This window comes from Ceratotherium simum, chromosome 4 (genome assembly GCF_057802395.1).
Source record: "Ceratotherium simum simum isolate JZ-2026a chromosome 4, ASM5780239v1, whole genome shotgun sequence".
NCBI lineage: Eukaryota > Metazoa > Chordata > Mammalia > Perissodactyla > Rhinocerotidae > Ceratotherium > Ceratotherium simum.
The window spans coordinates 37600554-37620080 of NC_141903.1; the positions used below are offsets into that span (position 1 = coordinate 37600554).

The window sequence follows — 19527 nt, forward strand, 5'->3', positions numbered from 1 at the left end:
CCTTTTCACTTCTCACAAAACACCTCTTTTTCACTCAGAGAACTCCTCTTTTCCCAGTGTATCCCTCCTGCAGATTTAAATATATTTGACCCTCATCTAGATAGATTTAAGCTTAAATTGAAAATAGATTAAAACTTTCACATGTGAGAAGTGGCAATGCTTCTGTAAACTTCCTAAGTAGAATACACATGTAAAAACTAAGGAAAGGATGTCGAATTGGATGATCATCATCTCTAACTTGCTTTTAGTCTAAGGGCAATTTATGGTACAGATGACCTAAGGAATGCACTTCATGGGAGTAATGATTTTGCTGCAGCAGAAAGAGAAATTCGATTCATGTTTCCTGAAGGTGAGTGACAGATGAGTAGTTAGTCAGTTGCATTTACTTATTGTTTGCTTTTTCTTTTATTTTGGGGATTTAGCTGAGATGGAAGATAACAGGGTTTTTCTCCAATATATTTTGTCATATTTTCAAGTTGTAGTTACTTGCCCTCTAAGAAATCTTTTGAGAAGAGTTTTTTTTTTTTCTTTCTTTTCTCTGGGACTAGACATATTTAGTGTTTCTCTTCTCCTTCTGTGTTGTAATTCCTTTTAGTTATCCCTAATGCACCAGTAAAGTTTGTTACACATGAAAGTAAGACTCTCCCTTGGAAATTATGATTGATGCACCATTTATTCTAAAAGTTTACTGTTTGCCTAACAAACGCTCATGCAATTGTGAAATTAATAGTTTTCAGGCCCTTTTTTTGTTTCCATCCTGTTATGGAAGTTGTAAACCTTGTAGAAGTGGATATAATGAGGAACAACAATGAGATTTTTAGCTTTTTTTCAATAATATTTTTCGAGGCAGGAAGAAAATTTTGTGATTTTCATTATAAAGAAAAAAATGCAAAGCATTGGGCAGTTTTGAATTTTTTTCTTTTTGCCATGTTATTTTCCTCTAAGTCATTTAGATCTGTTCCTCAGTATTTTCTACTGAAGATTTATTCAAAGAAAACTGAAAACTGTCCTGGATATTTAAAAGTCCTGATTCTTTTTGCGTGTGTGTGAGGAAGACTAGCCGTGAGCTAACATCCATGCCAATCCTCCTCTTTTTGCTGAGGAAGACTGGCCCTGAGCTAACACCTGTGCGCATCTTCTTCCACTTTATATGGGACGCCCCCACAGCATGGCCTGACAAGTGGTGCATCAGTGTGAGCCCGGGATCTGAGCCCGGGCTGCCAGCAGCGGAGCACACGCACTTAACACTATGCCATGGGGCCGGCCCCGTACAAGTCCTGATTCTTAAACAAACGAAAACTGTTTTATAGATATTTGTACACAAAAGGATTTGCCTGCTTGCATATTTGATTCTTACCGATCTAATTTCTGTCACATATCCATTCCATTAAAGTATCTTTTTCTTTGGAAAGAATTTATTGTGGAAAATTTCAAACATTCACAAAAGTAGACAGAATAGTACAATAAACCCCTCCCTAATGAACCCATCAACCAACTTCAACAATTGTGGTCAGTCTTCTTTCATCTATATCCCCTGCTCTTACTTCTCCTGCTTCCATATTATTTTGAAGCACATCTCAAACATGAAATGTCTTTTTAATGTGGTAGCACTTGAGATTTAGTCTTACTAGTGAATTAGACTTTTCCTCTTTAGCTTTTTTTTTTTTTTTTTTGTGAGGAAGATCAGCCCTGAGCTAACATCCATGCTAATCCTCCTCTTTTTGCTGAGGAAGACCGGCTCTGAGCTAACATCTATTGCCAATCCTCCTCCTTTTTTTTTTTTCCCAAAGCCCCAGTAGATAGTTGTATGTCATAGCTGCACATCCTTCTAGTTGCTGTATGTGGGACGTGGCGTCAGCATGGCCGGAGAAGCGGTGTGTCGGTGCGCGCCCGGGATCCAAACCCGGGCCGCCAGTAGCGGAGCGCGCGCACTTAACCGCTACGCCGTGGGGCCGGCTTCCCTTCTTTAGCTTTTAACTAAAATAGGATAAAAACTCACTTTATCTTAAGTAGAAGACATGTTTGGAAGCTCTTCTTACTGATAGGGTTATATCCCTAAATCGTGATTTTAGATTGCCTTTGTTTTTACCTGTTAATCCTCTAGACATGAGTTTAAAAGATATAATTAGATATTTGAGAAGCAGCAGTTGTAGGATAAATATAAATGATTAGTTACCTACCACGTTGCAGATCTTTTGCTGTGGGAATGTGAAGTTCTTTGGAGTAAATTCTGAGTTTTGGTATGAGTTCCCTCTTGCTTAGCAGTCGGTCAAGAACTATGTGCAAAACCCTATATGGTGGGTCACTAAAGCAAGTTGTAGAGATATTCAAAGACATGTTCTTAACTCTTGAAAAAGGTAGTGCTCTTCCCTTTCCCTTTTAATAGGGGTGGCTAATTCAAAGCTTTGCTATAGTCATTCATTCAACAAATTTATTGAGTTACCTAGTATGTGCCAGAAATATAAAGATGAATAAAAAGATGTCCCTGCTCTCAAGATGATCATATTTTAAAAATCTATAAAAATAAATATACAATGCAATGTATAAATTATAAATGTCATTAAAAAGCTTTAAAAAGTACAATGAAAGTTCATCTATGTAAGAAACATGAAAACACTTTTTATTTTCTCATTAATTCATCCAGCCCTAGTTGGTAGAGACAAATAATAAATGGTCAGCAAAAATAGATGTGGTAGAAACAAACAATCCAAAAATGAAGTTAAACAGTTTCATTCACATTAATGTAAAAAATAATAAAATATTTAGGAACAAAATTAACAAAAGAAGTGCAATTCTTGTACACTGAAAAGCACAAAACATTGCTGAGAGAAATTAAAGAATATCTAGATAAATAGACATCCCATGTTCATGGATCAGAAGAGTCAATATGGTCAAGATGGCAAATCTCTCCAAATTGATCAATAAATTTAATGCAATCCCTATCAAAGTGCATGCTTGCTTTTATGTAGAAATTGACAAGCTGATTCTAAAATTTATATGGAATTGCAAAGGATATGGAAGAGCTAAAACAATTTTGAAAAAGAAGAATAATGTTGGAGGACTTCCACTAACCTGATTTCAAAACTTAGTACAAAGCCACAATAATCAAGACAGTATGGTACTGAGACAATTAAGGATAGACATATAGATCAATGGAACAGAATTGAGAATCTAGAAATAAATCGTTATATTTATCATCAATTGATTTTCAACAAAAGTGCCTAGACAATTTGATGGGGAAAAGATGGTGTTTTCAACAAATAGTGCTGGGACAACTGGATATCTACAAAAAAGAACTTAGACCCTTGTTTCACACCACATACAAAATTGAACTCAACATGGACCATAGACCTAAACATAAGAGCTAAAAACATCTAGAAGAAAACGTAGAAGAAAATCTGCATGACTTTGAGTTGGACAAAGAGTTTTTACATATGGCACAACAGCATGATCCATAAAAGAAACTATTGATAAATTCGACTACATCAAAATTAAAAGCTTTTGTGCCTCAAAGGCCATTATTAAGAATATGAAAAGATTGGGGCCGGCCTGGTGACGTAGTGGTTAAGTTCACGCGCTCTGCTTCAGCGGCCCAGGGATCGCAGTTTCGGATCCTGAGCACGGACTGACGCACTGCTTGTCAAGCCATGCTATGGCGGTGTCCCATATAAAGTAGAGGAAAATGGGCATGGATGTTAGCCCAGGGCCAATCCTCCCCAGCAAAAAGAGGATTGGCAATGAATGTTAGCTCAGGGCTGGTCTTCCTCACAAAAAAAAAAGAAAAAAGAATATGAAAACATAAGCCACAGACTGGGAGAAAATATTGGCAGATCATATATCAGATAAAGGATTTGTATCCAGAATATATAAAGAATTCTTACAACTCAATAATAAGAAAAACAACCCAATTAAAAGCTGGGCAGGGGGCTGGCCCGGTGGTGTAGTGGTTAAGTTTGCACACTCTGCTTTGGCAGCTTGGGGTTCCCGATTCGGATCCTGGGTGTGGACCTACACACCACTCATTAAGCCATGCTGAGGTGGCATCCCACGTAGAGTAACTAGAAGGATGTACAACTATGACATGCAACTATCTGCTGGGGCTTTGGGGAGGAAAAACGAAAAAAGGAGGAAGATTGGCAACAGACGTTAGCTCAGGGCCAATCTTCCTCAAAAAATAAAAATAAAAAAACTGGGCAAAAGATTTGAATAGGCATTTCACAAGTGAAGATATATGAATGGCTAATATGCACATGAAAAAGTGCTCAACATAATCACTGGGGAAATGCAAATTAAAACCACAATGAGATACCACTACATACCCACTAGAATGGCCATAATTAATGGCAAGGATATAGAGATACTGTGATTCTCATACCTTACTGTAAAATGGTACAGCCACTTTGGAAAACAGTTTGGCGATTTCTGAAAATGTTAAACATACACTTACCATGTAACTCCACTAGCAATTCTACTCCTAGAGGAATCTACCCACCCAAGAGAAATGAAAACATAAAGACACATGTGAGTGTTCATAGCAGCATTAGTTAATATAGCCAAAAACTGGAAATAATCCAACTGTCCATCAATGGATAAACAAAACTTAGTATAGCTATACAAAGGAATACTACTCAGCAATTGAAAGGAACAAACTACTGATACATGCTACAACATGGATGAACCTCAAAACATTATGCTAAGTGAAAGAATCCAGGCACAAAAGACCACATATTATATGATCAATTTATATGAAATGTCCAGAACAGGCAAATTTTTAGAAACAGAAGTTCAGTTGTTGCCAAGAGCTGGGGATGGGAGTGGGAGCAAGGAATTGCAAACAGGTACAAGGAAACATTTTGGGGATAATGGAAGTGTTCTAAAACTGTATTGTGGTGATGATCGCACAACTATAAGTTTATTAAAAATCAATTGTATACATCAATGGGTGAATTTTATGATTTGTGAATTATACCTCAACAATACTGTTTTTTTAATAGAATTATAAAAAGTAAATGAGGTTCTTGCTCCCATGGAGTTTACAGTCTAGTGTTCAAAAAATAGCCATTAAACAATAATTACCCCAATAGTTGCATAGTTATTATAATAATTGCATAGTTATTGTGTGGTAATTGCTATGCAAGGCAATTAGAGGGTATCATGAATGAATACCACTATAATGAAAAAGGCCTGACTGAGGAAGTGACATTTGAGCTAAGATGCAAGGGATAAGTAGTGGTTAACCAGAGTAAAGGGAAGAAAATTATAGCAGAAGGAACAGTATGTGCTTAAGTCATGGGCAGGAAAGAACATGGCACGTTCTATAAACTGAAAGAAGATCGGGGTGGGGGGGCAGAGAAACATAAGATGAGGTTGGAGAGATAAGTAGAGGTCACGTGGTATAGAGTCTTGTGGGCGGTGACGTGGAGTTCTGTGTTGACTATAAATGCAATGAGGAGCCAATGAAGCATTTTAAGGCTGGAAGTGACATAATCAGATTTTCGTTTTTAAAATACTATAAAAGGCCTGGGCACAGGGAACAGAGAACATGATCTTAACTTTCGTGGAACTTACAGAATTAGAAGAGACAGATGACAATTATTTATGTAACCAAAATTATTACAGTGATCAGTGCAATGAAGGGTGCTATAATGAGACTAATAGGAAAGGAACCTTTTATGCAATACCTATGAGACTTCTCCCAGTTTTTCCTGGCATCCTGGCAAAGGACTCCCATTGTTAGTCCTTGTCTCATTGAGACTGAGCCTGTACACTAGTAACAAAAATCTTATCCTCCCAGCCCCTTTGCCTTGGGCCAGTTAAGCTTCAGATCTGACCACATGAGACCAGTAGCTTCACTTTCTTGTCTTTATCAAAAGTAGTATATTGATGAGGCCAGCCCCATGGCTTAGCGGTTAAGTGCGCACGTTCTGCTGCGGGTGGCCCGGGTTCGGATCCGAGCGCGCACCGACGCACTGCTTCTCCGGCCATGCTGAGGCCGTGTCCAACATACAGCAACTAGAGGGCTGTGCAACTATGACATGCAACTATCTGCTGGGGCTTTGGGGGGGAATAAATAAATAAATAAATAATTTTTAAAAAGTAGCATATTGATGGAGATCAACCTCTAAAGACCTACTAAGACTTATAAAATATATTCTTTCTTGTATAAATATATTCTTTGTTGTATTGCAAGTTTGGTTCACCTACATAGTGTTCAAACAAAGCTGAAAAGACTAAAATATCCCTAAGTTTTATATAATTTATTGAAAAACTTGAAAAAATAAGAGCAAGAATATTAGTACATATTATATAGACAGAAATAGATTTTATGTTTGTATTTAGTAGTCTATAAGAGAGCAAGAACTATGTATTATTTTCTGTTGTATCTGTACACTTTGCAAAGTGCCTGCCATTTTCTTGGCAGAAATTAATTTTTGGAATGAATTAATCTCCTAGATTTTACATGTTCTTCATTCATATTTTTCTTTTTCGTAATATTGTTTATTATAATATTTCCTGTAAAAAATATGGAAATGGAAATGCAGAAAAGGATATAGTTGAAACATAATCAGGATCTTATACATGATCACTATTAGGGTTTTGATATGTTTCTTGCCAGTCTTATGTAGTCTTATTATTTCTCTGTGTGTGTGTGTGCTTGTGTGTTTTTGAACAAACTTATGCTATGTGTCTACTTCTGTTTCCTTTTTTAAAAAAACTTTATCAGTATTTCTCATGCCATTAAAATTTCTTTGAAGGTTTTTTTTAATGACTAATATTTCATCATTTATTTTAACTTTAATGTGAATACATTTGTATTTGCAGTGATTGTTGAGCCCATTCCAGTTGGACAAGCTGCTAAGGACTATTTAAATTTATATGTAACACCAACCTTGCTTGAAGGACTCACAGCGCTTTGTAAGGAAAAACCAGCAGATCCTTTTGTAAGAAATCTTTTTATTCACGCTAAAGGATATTGTCTATGGTTTTCATATTTAAAACATTGTATTCTTTGAAACAGTGAAAGTATTGGGAGTCGTTTTTAAAAACTATTTTATATACATTTTAGATACTTCCTTACATATAACTTTGATTACTTATTTTCTTGCTGTGTTTTAACTCTTAAAAAACATTGTTCCTAAATACATTTTCAATTATTGTATCCTTCAATTGCTGAGCATTGTTCTTGTGTATAATTTATGTAATCAAAGGATAAAATTAGATATATACTTGAATTTTGTTCAACATTTTTGTTTCTCATGATATCTAAAATTTTTAAATAGAAAACTTGTATTTATTCACATCCCTGGATGCCTCAACACTGCTCAGGGAGGTGGAAGAATGGTTGGGTAGGAGGAACTAGGATGGTTGTCCAGGGCCAAGTGTCATCCTGGGTCCTTCTTTGCAGATACTCCCACCCATTTGAAGACTCTCAGTGATAATCAGGGAAGGTTATTTTAATACCAGCTGTACCAAAATAATATTTCTAGTCTCTGTAAACATTCTCAAAGGGAATCCCCTTTGGAAGACAAAAGATTTAATCTCCCCTACTAACTTGGTCACTTTACCAAAAAGAAAAGATAGGCAAGTTATTTCTTTAATAACTCTTATTCATTATGAAAGTAATATATGTTTATTTAGTAAGAAACCTGAAACTACTGAAAAATGTAAAGAAGAGAAGAAAAAGATACCCCTGGTTCCATTTCCTAAACATGGTCTCTGAAATCATCTTGCTTGGATTCAACTCTGACTCCAGACTCCTAGCCTCTCTCTGAGTCTCTTTTCTCTTTGGTAAAATGCAGATATATTAGTACCTACCTGCCTAATAGGGATATTGTTAGGATTAAATGTATCAATGCATGTAAAATTCTTAGTCAAAGTGTCTGGTGTGTAAGTGCTCAAATATCAGCTGCTATTATTATTATTTTTTTCCAGTCCCTTTTTTTCTTTGCTGAGGTTTTATTTTTTATATGACTATACATAAACGTATATTCCATACATATTGCTATATTTAAATATATTTTATAGAGATTGTTATATAGCTTATTTAATAAAATACATGATATTTCTTTTATTATCTTTACCATTCTTCTTTTGCTATTTGAGTTGTTTGCTATTATAAGTACTGTAACAATAAACATCTTTGAGTTTTTCACGCACTAAGATTATTTCATTTGGAAAGAGATAAAAAAGTAGAATTATAAGTCAAAATATATGAAATTTAAAAAAATTTTGGCCCTTGAACTTTATTTTTTGATTAATTTTTTTAATAAGTAATATTTGAATATAGTATAAAATTCAAAAGTTATGAAAGGATATATAGTGAAAAGTAACTCTCCTTCTTATTGCTGTTCCTCAGCCACCCAGTTGTACTCGTTGGAGTCAATCACCGTTACCTGCCTTTAGTATAGCCTTTCAGAGAAAATCTATACATATATAAGCATGTATATTTATATGTACTTAAAAACACATACACATACAAATGCTAGCTATTAAATACACTATTTGACACTTTTAACCTTATTTACTTAATATATTTTATAAATTTTTAAATAGCACCACAAACAAAACTGCCCCTTTTTAAAAGAACAGCTTATGACGCTCTGTTGTATGGATGTTCTACAATTTATTAATTAGTAACATATAGATGGTTGTTTAGGTTGTTTCTACTCTTTTCTTATTACAAACTGCTACAGTGAATATCCTCGTTCCTGTCAGCACACTATATATCTATAGGATAAATTCCTACAAATGGAAGTACTGAGTCAAAAAGAATGTTATTTTGATGTTTTTGACATATGCATTTTTAATTTGGATAAATATTGTCAAATTACCTTTTGTAATGATTGCACCATTTTATACTTAGATCAAAAATGAATGAGAGGGCCGGCCCCATGGTGTAGTGGTTAAGTGCGCACGCTCCACTGCTGGCAGCCGGGGTTTGGATCCCGGCACGCACCGATGCACCGCTTGTCAGACCATGCTGTGGCAGTGTCCCATATAAAGTGCAGGAAGATGGGCACAGATGTTAGCCCAGGGCCAGTCTTCTTCAGCAAAAAGAGGAGGATTGGCGTGGATGTTAGCTCAGGGCTGATCTTCCTCACAAAAAAAAGAAGAATGAGAGTACCTGATGTTTTTTCAAGCTTTGCGTTTTTTTGCCAATCTGATAAATGAAAAATGGTATCTCAGATCATTTTAATCTCAGTTTAATTTGTATTTCTTTTGTTATGAGCGAATTTGAGTGTCTTTTCATATATGCTACTTAAAGTCATTTGCCTTTCCTTTTCTGTGAACTTCCTACTCATGCCCTTTGTCCATTTTTGGGGGGGTGGGGTGGGTTCTAGATCTTTTCCTCATTGTGTCGGAACTCTATATGTTTAGGAAATTAATCTTTTGTTGTTTAGTAGATTTTTTTCAATTTATCAGTTGTCTTTTGAGTATCTTCATGATATATTTTAATTTTAATGTATCTGAATTTAAAGATTTTATTTATTTATTTTTTCCCCCCAAAGCCCAGTAGATAGTTGTATGTCATAGCTGCACATTCTTCTAGTTGCTGTATGTGGGACGCGGCCTCAGCATGACCAGAGAAGCGGTGTGTCGGTGCGCAGCCGGGATCCGAACCCGGGCCGCCAGCAGCAGAGCGCACGCACTTAACCACTAAGCCACGGGGCCGGCCCAATGTATCTGAATTTATTGACCTCTTTTATGGCTTCTAGGTTTCTGGCCATATTTAAAGAAGGTTTTCTGCTCTAAGATTATAAATAATATTCTCTCATGTTGCCTTCTAGTACTTTTTATGTTTCCTTTTTTAAACATATATATCTTTGATCATCTGGAATTTATTTTGCTATCAAGAGTAGGTAGGGAGCCACATTTTATTTTATTTTCCACTTGGTTACCCAATTGACCCAAACCATTTATTGAACAATCTATATTTTCCTCATAGATTTAAGATTGCACTGTTGACATATACTAAGTTCCTGCATGCATTTGGGTTTATTTCTGTATTTTTTTTCTGTTTCATTTACCTATATATCTGTTCATTTGCAAGTACCACACTGCTTTGATTACTATAGTTTGTTTGTTTGGTTTTTTTGGTGAGGAAGAGTGGCCCTGAGCTAACATTATCTTCCTCTATTTTGTATGTGGGATGCTGCCACAGCATGGCTTGATGAGTGGTGCGTATGTCTGCGCCCGGGATCCGAACCTGCGAACCCCGGGCCGCCAAGGCGGAGCGAGCGATCTTAACCACTGCACCACTGGGCTGGCCCCGGTAGCTTTATAATATATTTTAAAATCAGGTAGCTCTAAGCCTCCCAATTACTCTTCTTTTTCAGAATTTTCTTGACTTGTTTTTTGCATTATTATTTCTAATGTGAATATTTTCAGGTCACAATACATACTGTCATATTGCTTTCTTAAAGGGCCATGCCAATTTACACTGTGATCACCAATGTATAATTCCCATTTCACCCCATCCATATTAGTATTAGATATAAGTTAAAAACACTGAAGTGGGAGTGGGACTGATTTGATAACAGGCAAAATAGAAAAAAGAAAGATGATATTTCAATTGTTTTAACTTACATGTATATATTTAGTGGTGAGGTTAAACATTTTTCCTTATGTATAGTTGTATTTCCTCCTTTGTGAATTATCTGTTTATCTTTTGTCCACTTATCTGTTGGAGTTTTGTAAGAACTTTATATATCATTAAGAGTTACATCAACCTTTGATCATACTTGCTGCAGAAATATTTCTCTTTTTGTTTAACTTTCAATTTTGCCTTTTTTTTTTTTTGTGAGGAAGATCAGCCTTAACCTAACATCTGCCAATCCTCCTCTTTTTTGCTGAGGAAGACTGGCCCTGGGCTAACATCTGTGCTCATCTTCCTCCACTTTATATGGGATGCCGCCACAGCATGGCCTGACAAGTGGTGCGTCAGTGCACGCCCGGGATCCGAACCAGCGAACCCCGGGCTGCTGCAGCGGAGCGCCTGCACTTAACTGCTTGTGCCACTGGGCCGGCCCCTCAATTTTGCCTTTTAAATAGTATTCAATAAGTCAAACCTTGATTTTTTTCCTTATTGTGGGTTTTGTTTTACTATCTAAGTTTAGAAAGTCCTCTCCCATTGAAAGTTTTGCTAAATGTTCACTTTTGTTTTCTTCTAGATTTTTTATATTTAACTTTCCCATGCATCTGGAATTATTTTTGTATATAACACAAGATAAAGATCTAAATTGATTTTTTTCCAGTTGTCCTTGTACATTGATTTATGAAGCCTCATTTATCACATATTAAATTCTATATCTGGGCATGTATTCTGTTACAGGGATCTATATGTTCTAACAACAGTACCACAATAAATAATTACTTTTAACATTATTTTCGATACTTTTGTATATACTTAATCTTTTTTTTAGTTTTTTTGTGATAAAATATATATAAGATAAAATTTGCCATGTTAACCATTTTTAAGTGTGTAATTCAGTGGCATTAATTATAGACACAATTTTGTGCAACCGTCATTATTATCTGTTTCTGAAATTTTTTCATCACTCCAAACAGAAATTCTGTAACCCAAGCAATAATTCCCCATTACCTCCTTCCCTCAGGCCCTCGTAACCTCTAATCTACTTACTGTCTCCATGAATTTGCCTATTCTAGATATTTCATGTAAGTGAAATCATACAATATTTGTTCTTTTGTGTCTGGCTTATTTCACTTAGCATAATGGCTTCAAAGTTCATACATATTGTAGCATGTATCAGAATTTCATTCCTTTTATGGCTGAATAATATTCTATTGTGTATATATATCATATTTTGTTTATCCATTCATCTGTTGATGAATACTTGGGTTGTTTCTACCTTTTGGCTATTGTATATAATATTGCAGTGAACATTGGTGTAGAAGTATCTGTTTGAGTACTTGTTTTCAAGTTTTTGGGGTATATGCATAAGAGTGGAATTGCTGGGTCAGATGGTAATTCTGTGTTTAGCTTTTTGAGGAACCACCAAACTGTTTTTCACAGCGACTACACCATTTTATATTGCCACTAGCAATGTATGAGAGTTTCAATTTCTCCGCTTCCTGGGTAACACTTATTCTTTTCTGTTTTTGTTTTTATTGTTATAGCCATCCTAGTAGATGTGAAATGGTCTATCATTGTGGTTTTGATTTGCATTTCCCTTACGACTAATGATGTTGAGCATCTTTTCATGTGCTTTTTGGCCATTTGTATATTTTCTTTGGAGAAATGTCTATTCAAATTCAAGTTCTTTGCCCATTTTTTTTTTGTGAGGAAGATCAGCCCTGAGCTAACATCTGCCAATCTTCCTCTTTTTTTTTTTTTTTTTTTGCTGAGGAAGACTGGCCCTGGGCTAACATCTGTGCTCATCTTCCTCCATTCTATATGGGACGCCGCCACAGCATGGCTTGACAAGTGGTGCATCGGTGTGTGCCCGGGATCTGAACCAGCGAACCCCGGGCCACCACAGCTGAGCGGGTGCACCCAACACCTTGCGCTACTCGGCTGGCCCCGCCCTTTTTTTTGGGGGGGGAAGATTGGCCCTGAGCTAACATCTGTTGCCGATCTTCCTCTTTTTCTTTTTTCTCCCCAAAGCCCCAGTATCTAGTTGTATATCCTACTTGTAGGTCCTTCTAGTTCTTCTATGTGGGACACTGCCTCAGCATGGCTTAATGAGCAGTGAGCAGGTCTGTGCCCAGGATCCGAACTGGTGAACCCCGGGCTGCTGAAGCAGAACATGTGAACTTAACTGCTATGCCACTGGCCCAGCCCCACTTTGCCCATTTTTAATTGGGTTGTTGTTTTGTTGAGTTGTAGGAGTTCTTTATATGTTATAGATATTAAACCCTTATCAGATATATGATTTGCAAATATTTTCTTCCCTTCTGTAGATTATCTTTTCACTTTCTTGATAAGGTCCTTTAATGCACAAAAGTTTTAAAATTTTGATGAAATCTAATTTATCTATTTTTTCTTTTGTTGCTCATGCTTTTGGTGTCATATCTAAGAATCCATAGCCACATTCAAGGTCATGAAGATTTACTCCTATGTTTTCATTTAAGATTTTAGTGGTTTTAGCTCTTATATTTAGGTTGTTGATCCATTTTGAATTAATTTTTGTATATGGTGTGAGGTAGAGGTCCAGCTTTATCTTTTTGCTTGGGAAATCCAGTTGTCCTATCTGTTGAAGAGACTATACCTTCTCCATCAAATGGACTTGGTACCATTATCAAAAATCAATTGGTCGTATGTGTATAGGATTATTTCTGGACTCTCACTTTTATTCTATTGGTCTGTCTATCTGTATGCCACACTGTTTTGATTTCTGTAGCTTTGTAAAGATTTTGAAATCGGGGAGAACAAAGTTGGAAAATCCTCCGACTTTGTTCTTCTTTTTCTTGATTGTTTTGGCTTTTCAGAGCCCCTTGAAATTCCATATGAGTTTGAGGATTGACTTTTACATTTCTGCAAATACGACTGTTGGAAATTTGATAGGGATTGTATTGAGTTTGTAGATTGCTTTGGGTAGTATTGACATCTTAACACTATTAAGTCTTTCTATCCATGAACACGGGATATCTTTCCATTTATTTAGGTCTTTAAATTTCTTTCAACAATGTTTTGTAGTTTTCAGGATACAAGTTAGTTAAATTTATTCCTAGATATATTTCTTTTCAGTGCTATGGTAAATGAAAGTGATTTCTTAATTTCATTTTTGGATTGTTCATTGCTGATATATAAAAACGCAACTGAATTTTGTCTGTTGATCTTGTAACGTATAACTTTGCTGAATTCATTTATTAGCTCTAGTAGCTTTCCTGTCGATTCTTTGGGGTTTTCTGTATATAAGATCATGTCATCTGTGAATGGAGACAGTTTTACTTCTTTTCCAATTTGGATCTGTACTTGACAATGTTGCATAATATAAAACTTAGTGTTTCAATTTTCTTTTTCTTTTTTTTTTTGAGGAAGATTGGCCCTGTGCTAACATCTGTTGCCAATCTTCCTCTCTTTTTTTTTCTCCCCGAAGCCCCAGTGCATAGTGTGTATCATAGTTGTAGAGTTGTAGCTCTTCTATGTGGGATGCTGCCTCAGCATGGCTTGATGAGCGGTGAGTAGGTCCGCGACCAGGATCCAAACCGGTGATTTAATGGTCTTTTTCTCATTATTCTTAAAGTGATTTTGAAAACTGTTGAAGTTTTAAATTGATATAGTATATATTGCATAGAATATTTAAATGTTTATTAACTTGAGTTTTTTTTCTTTTTTTCATAGATTTGGCTAGCTGATTGGCTGCTGAAAAATAATCCCAACAAACCTAAGCTTTGTCACTATCCAATTGCAGAAAAACCTTCTTAAAATAAAGTCCTTCAAAGAACAAATTACGAACTATCATATTGTAAAAGGCATGCTTCTACTTAAACAAAAACAAAAACATAATTCCTAAGGGTTTAGTAACTACATGTGAAATAAATTATTTCTTAAAAATAAGTTTTAAAAGAATAACTGTGTTTTGTGCAGCAGATAACATTAGCTAAGGTAAAATATATGTTTAGGTTATTATTTTTTTTCTAATAAGAAAATTATATTTACTTAGAAGAGTTTAGAATGTCAACAAAACAACTGCAACTTTTTTTTTGCAATTACAAAGTGGTATTCAGTTAAGAGAGCAACAGTTAATTCATATAGGATTCATCAGAGACAACTGAAGATGAAAAAGCTACCATCCCCCCATATAACTACCTTACGCTGTGCACTAACAAGAACCTGCTTTAAATTTGTGTGACAATTTACAACTCCCATACTGTACCAGGCAAGGTTGGTGGCTATTGAAAATACCACAGGACAGGGCTGGCTAAAGACACATTCAGTAGTGTGTTAACTGTACAAAAAAAGACATTGTACAGTTTAAAACAAGTCTTACAAAGCCTTACATTTCAGCTTTTTCTTTAAAAGCAGTGAGTTGTATACAGGGAGGTTAAATGCTTTATAGACAAGAAAAAAACTTGCAGCAACTTATTTATCATCATCATCTTCATCTTCTTTCTCCTCCTCATCCTCTTCATCTTCTTTTCCTTGACTTTTTCAGCCTTGATGACTCCCTTTTTTGCGTCATAGGCTTGTGCAGCAATATGCTGTTCATATTTTTCCTTCAGCTTAGCAGCCTGCTTTTCATAAGGCTGCTTGTCATCTGCAGCAGTGTTATTCCACTTCTTGCCCAGTTTTTTGGCAGCATCACCAACGGATAGGCTGGGATGTTCTCCTTTGATTTGGGGACAATATTCAAAACAAGCAAGACTGAAGGTGGCTTCTTGGGTGCACTGGGATCCTTGGACTTCTTTTTTGTTTCCCCTGTAGGAGGAATGTAAGTTTTCATTTCTTTTTTATAATAGGCCTTGTCTGCCTTTGCCCTGTCTTCAAAGTTTCCTTTCTTTTTAGCAGATGTGGTCTTCCACCTCTCAGAGCACTTTCTGGAAAACTCGGAGAAGGTGACTGAAGCATCTCGGTGCTTCTTCTTGTGCTCCTCCCGGCAAGTTTGCACAAAGACTGCATATGATGACATTTTGCTTCTGGGTCTCTTAGGATCTGCTTTGCCCATGTTTAGTTACTTTCCCTCAGTGAGACACAAAGTCACCCAGTGCCCATCTGGCTCTCACTCGCCCTGGTGCTGTCTCTATGGAGCTCAATGTACTGCAGCGCTTGTCGGTTTAGGGTATGATTTTAACAATGATGTAACGTTAAGTAATAGAAGGCTGATGTAAGATGTTACTGTATTATTTTTTTTTAAGTTTGAGAAGTAAGACATGGAATTTTAGTTATATTTTCCCAAGGATGTATCCTATATCTAGATGCATAATTAATGCACAGTTTAGTTTAAAAAGTATGAGTATAGAGGGGGCTGGCCCTGTGGCTTAGCGGTTGAGTGCGTGCGCTCTGCTACTGGCAGCCCGAGTTCGGATCCCGGGCGCACACCGACGCACCACTTGTCCAGCCATGCTGAGGCCGCGTCCCACATACAGCAACTAGAAGGATGTGCAACTATGACATACAACTATCTACTGGGACTTTGGGGAGAAAAAGGGGGAAAAAAAGAAAAAAAAAAACTATGAGTATAGAAATAATTATTTGGTATAATGAAAAAGATCAGAACCAGATTATGATTTTATTTTATTTTTTAATCAATTTTTTTTTGGTGAGGAAGATTGGCCCTGAGCTAACATCTGTTGCCAATCTTCTTCTTTTTGTCTGAGGAAGATTGTCCCTGAGCTAACATCTGTGCCAATCTCCCTCTATTTTGTATGTGGGACACTGCCACAGTATGGCTTGATGAGCTGTGTGTAGGTCTGTGCCTGGGATCCAAACCTGCGAACTCCGGGCCGCCAAAGCAGAGCACGCGAACTTAACCACTATGCCGCCAGGCTGGCCCCCAGGTTATGATTTTAGGTAATCACTTATATAACTATTTCCTCGACATTAATAAGTGCCCTCCAAGGGTGACCAGACAGTAGGGTGATAACTCGTCCTGGTTTGCCTGGGACTTTCATGGTTGTATCACTTGTATCCTGGGAGCCTCCTCAGTCCTGGGTGAAATGGAATGATTGGTCACTCTACCTAATAGTCTGTAGGTTAATGTTTCCCAATTATGTTTTTGTGACAAGGTATTGGTTTCAAAAAAAAATGTTGTAAAATTCTCATTTCTTAAAGAAATTGTAATTTACACACAAAAAAGATCCAGGTTGTAAAGCTCTTTTATTAAGAGTAAATATTGGGCCCGCCCTGTGGTTTAGCGGTTAAGTGCGTGCGCTCCGCTACTGGTGGCCCGGGTTCGGATCCTGGGCACGCACCGACGCACCGCTTGTCGGGCCATGCTGAGGTGGCGTCCCACATACAGCAACTAGAAGGATGTGCAGCTGTGACGTACAACTATCTCTTGGGCCTTTGGGGAGAAAAAGGGGAAAAAAAAGGAGGAGGATTGGCAATAGATGTTAGCTCAGGGCCGGTCTTCCTCAGCAAAAAGAGGAGGATTGGCATGGATGTTAGCTCAGGGCTGATCTTCCTCACAAAAAAAAAAAAAAAAAGAGTAAATATTAAACTGGCCTCATCTCTTCAAAAAGTCAATGTTGGGACTGGTGCGGTGGCATCGTCGTTAAGTTTGTGCACTCGGCTTTGGTGGCCTGGGGTGCGCGGGTTCAGATCCCAGGCATGGACCTACACACCGCTCATCAAACCATGCTGTGGAGGCGTCCCACATACAAAATAGAGGAAGATTGGCACAGATGTTAGCTCAGGGCCAGTCTTCCTCCAGCAAAAAGAGGAAGGGTGGCAACAGATGTTAGCTCAGGGACAATCTTCCTCACACACACACAAAAAATCAATGTCGTTATAAAACAAAAAGTGGAAATGGGGAGGAACTGTTCTAGATTAAAAGAGACTAAAGAAACTCCTTAACTGGGCCGGCCCCGTGGCTTAGCGGTTAAGTGCGTGCGCTCCGCTGCCGGCGGCCCGGGTTCGGATCCCGGGTGCGCACCGAGGCACCACTCCTCCAGCCATGCTGAGGCCGCGTCCCACATACAGCAACTAGAAGGATGTGCAGCTATGACAGACAACTATGTACTGGGGCTTTGGGGGAAAAATAAATAAATAAAATCTTTAAAAAAAAAAAAAAAAAAAAAAAAAAAAAAAAAGAAACTCCTTAACCAAATGCAATGAGTAGATATTGACTGGATCCTGGTTAAAAAAAAATCTATAAAAGACCTTTGGGGGGACAATTAAGGAAATTTACATATGGACTAAATATTAGGTGATATCAGGGAATAATTGCTAAATTTTGTAGGGTCAAAATGAAAAGGCCATAAAAGGAGAATGTCATTATTTTTAGGTGATGCATTCTAAAATATGTTAAATTTTTGATGTTTGTAACTTATTTTCAAATGGTTCATCAAGAAAAATATTTTTATATATGTATAGATAAAGCAAAGTTAGCAAAATATTAACAATTGTGCAGTCTAAGTGGTGGGCACCCTATTGTTCATTGTACTGTTCTTTCAACTTTTCTGTACTTTAAAACTATGAAGTTGGGGAAAAAAGAGAAACAATCTGACTGTTATCACCATAATCTAGTGGGCAGTTTTTCACATCACTGATGGGGGACATTCAGATATTATATAGCTCTTGATTTGATACAAATGAAATATGCTAATCGTCTATGATCTGTTCTAGCCAAACATGTGTACCTTAAAATTATCAAGCCTGTACGGGCTGGCTAGATGGCGGAAGCCATTAAGTGCGCGCGCTCCGCTGCGGTGGCCCGGGGTTTGCCGGTTTGGATCCCGGGCGTGCACCGACGCACCGCTTGTCAAGCCATGCTGTGGCGGCGTCCCATATAAAGTGGAGGAAGATGGGCATGGATGTTAGCCCAGGGCCAGTCTTCCTCAGCAAAAAAAAAGGAGGATTGGCAGATGTTAGCTCAGGGCCAATCTTCCTCACAAAATAAAAAAGGAAAAAATTACCAAGCCTGTAGGCCAAACTTCCAGCTTATAGTAATATAGGAGATAAAGTGACCATCTAAAGGACACCATAAAGAAGCAACTAGAAAAATTTAGAAGATGGGATGTTCTGCAGGACAGCCGCCCAGGTCTTTTCACAAATTGGTGTCATGAGAAAAGGGACTATTTTATATTAAAAGACACTTAAGATATATAATCAGAATCAATACTTGTTTCTAGATTGGATCTTGTTTAGACAGGTAAGCTGTGAAGGACATTTTTGAGAAAACTGGGAAGATTTGAACCTAGACTGAGTATTAGATGAGATGAAAATGTATTGTTTTGGAAGGTAAAGATTGTTAACTGAAAAAAGCATGTTACAAGCAATATGTACAGTGTGATCTCACTTTGATAAAAAGATATATATATGTATATATTTTTGGAATAAGGTGTAGAAGGATACCCACTCAAATGTTATTATATAATCTCTGGATGGTGGGAATATGCTGTTTTATTTTTCTTATTCTTGCTTAGTTGTATTTTAGGTTTTTCTACAGTCTTCCTGTTACTGCTTTTGTAGATTTTTTTTACGGTTTAAAAATATAAACATCTTGGGCCGGCCCCGTGGCTTAGCAGTTAAGTGCGTGCGCTCTGCTACTGGTGGCCCAGGTTCGGATCCCGGGCGCTCACAGATGCACCGCTTGTCCGGCCATGCTGAGGCTGGGTCCCACATACAGCAACTAGAAGGATGGGCAACTAGGACATACAACTACCTACTGGGGCTTTGGGGGAAAAAAAGTAGGAGGATTGGCAATAGATGTTAGCACAGAGCCAGTCTTCCTCAGCAAAAAGAGGAGGATTGGCACGGATGTTAGCTCAGGGCTGATCTTCCTCACACACACACACAAAGATATATATATATATATATAAACATCTTAATGGATGTCAGCATTAAAAGGGTTGGCAACACTTCCTTATTAATAGACGATCTTTAAGCTCTCTATGGCCAAG

The 19527-nt window shown here is 37.2% G+C and overlaps 1 protein-coding gene and 1 pseudogene across 2 annotated transcripts in view; one reads left to right on the forward strand and one right to left on the reverse strand.

Annotated features, from left to right (window-relative positions):
- Positions 1-14521, forward strand: part of NME5 (NME/NM23 family member 5) — a 28016-nt gene extending 13495 nt beyond the window's left edge. The window contains exons 3-6 of one of the 2 annotated variants that reach the window (XM_087430298.1): positions 249-349; positions 6823-6941; positions 10163-10301; positions 14306-14382. In XM_087430298.1, the coding sequence (XP_087286424.1) occupies positions 249-349; positions 6823-6941; positions 10163-10285 (343 nt within the window). In that variant the 3' untranslated portion in view covers positions 10286-10301; positions 14306-14382. Of the gene's footprint in view, positions 1-248; positions 350-6822; positions 6942-10162; positions 10302-14305 lie in introns of both variants that reach the window. The other variant, XM_004420149.3, reaches the window with a different exon arrangement.
- A 525-nt stretch (positions 14522-15046) lies between these two features.
- On the reverse strand, positions 15047-15629 carry LOC101407826 (high mobility group protein B1 pseudogene; annotated as a pseudogene).
- Positions 15630-19527: the final 3898 nt, after the last annotated feature.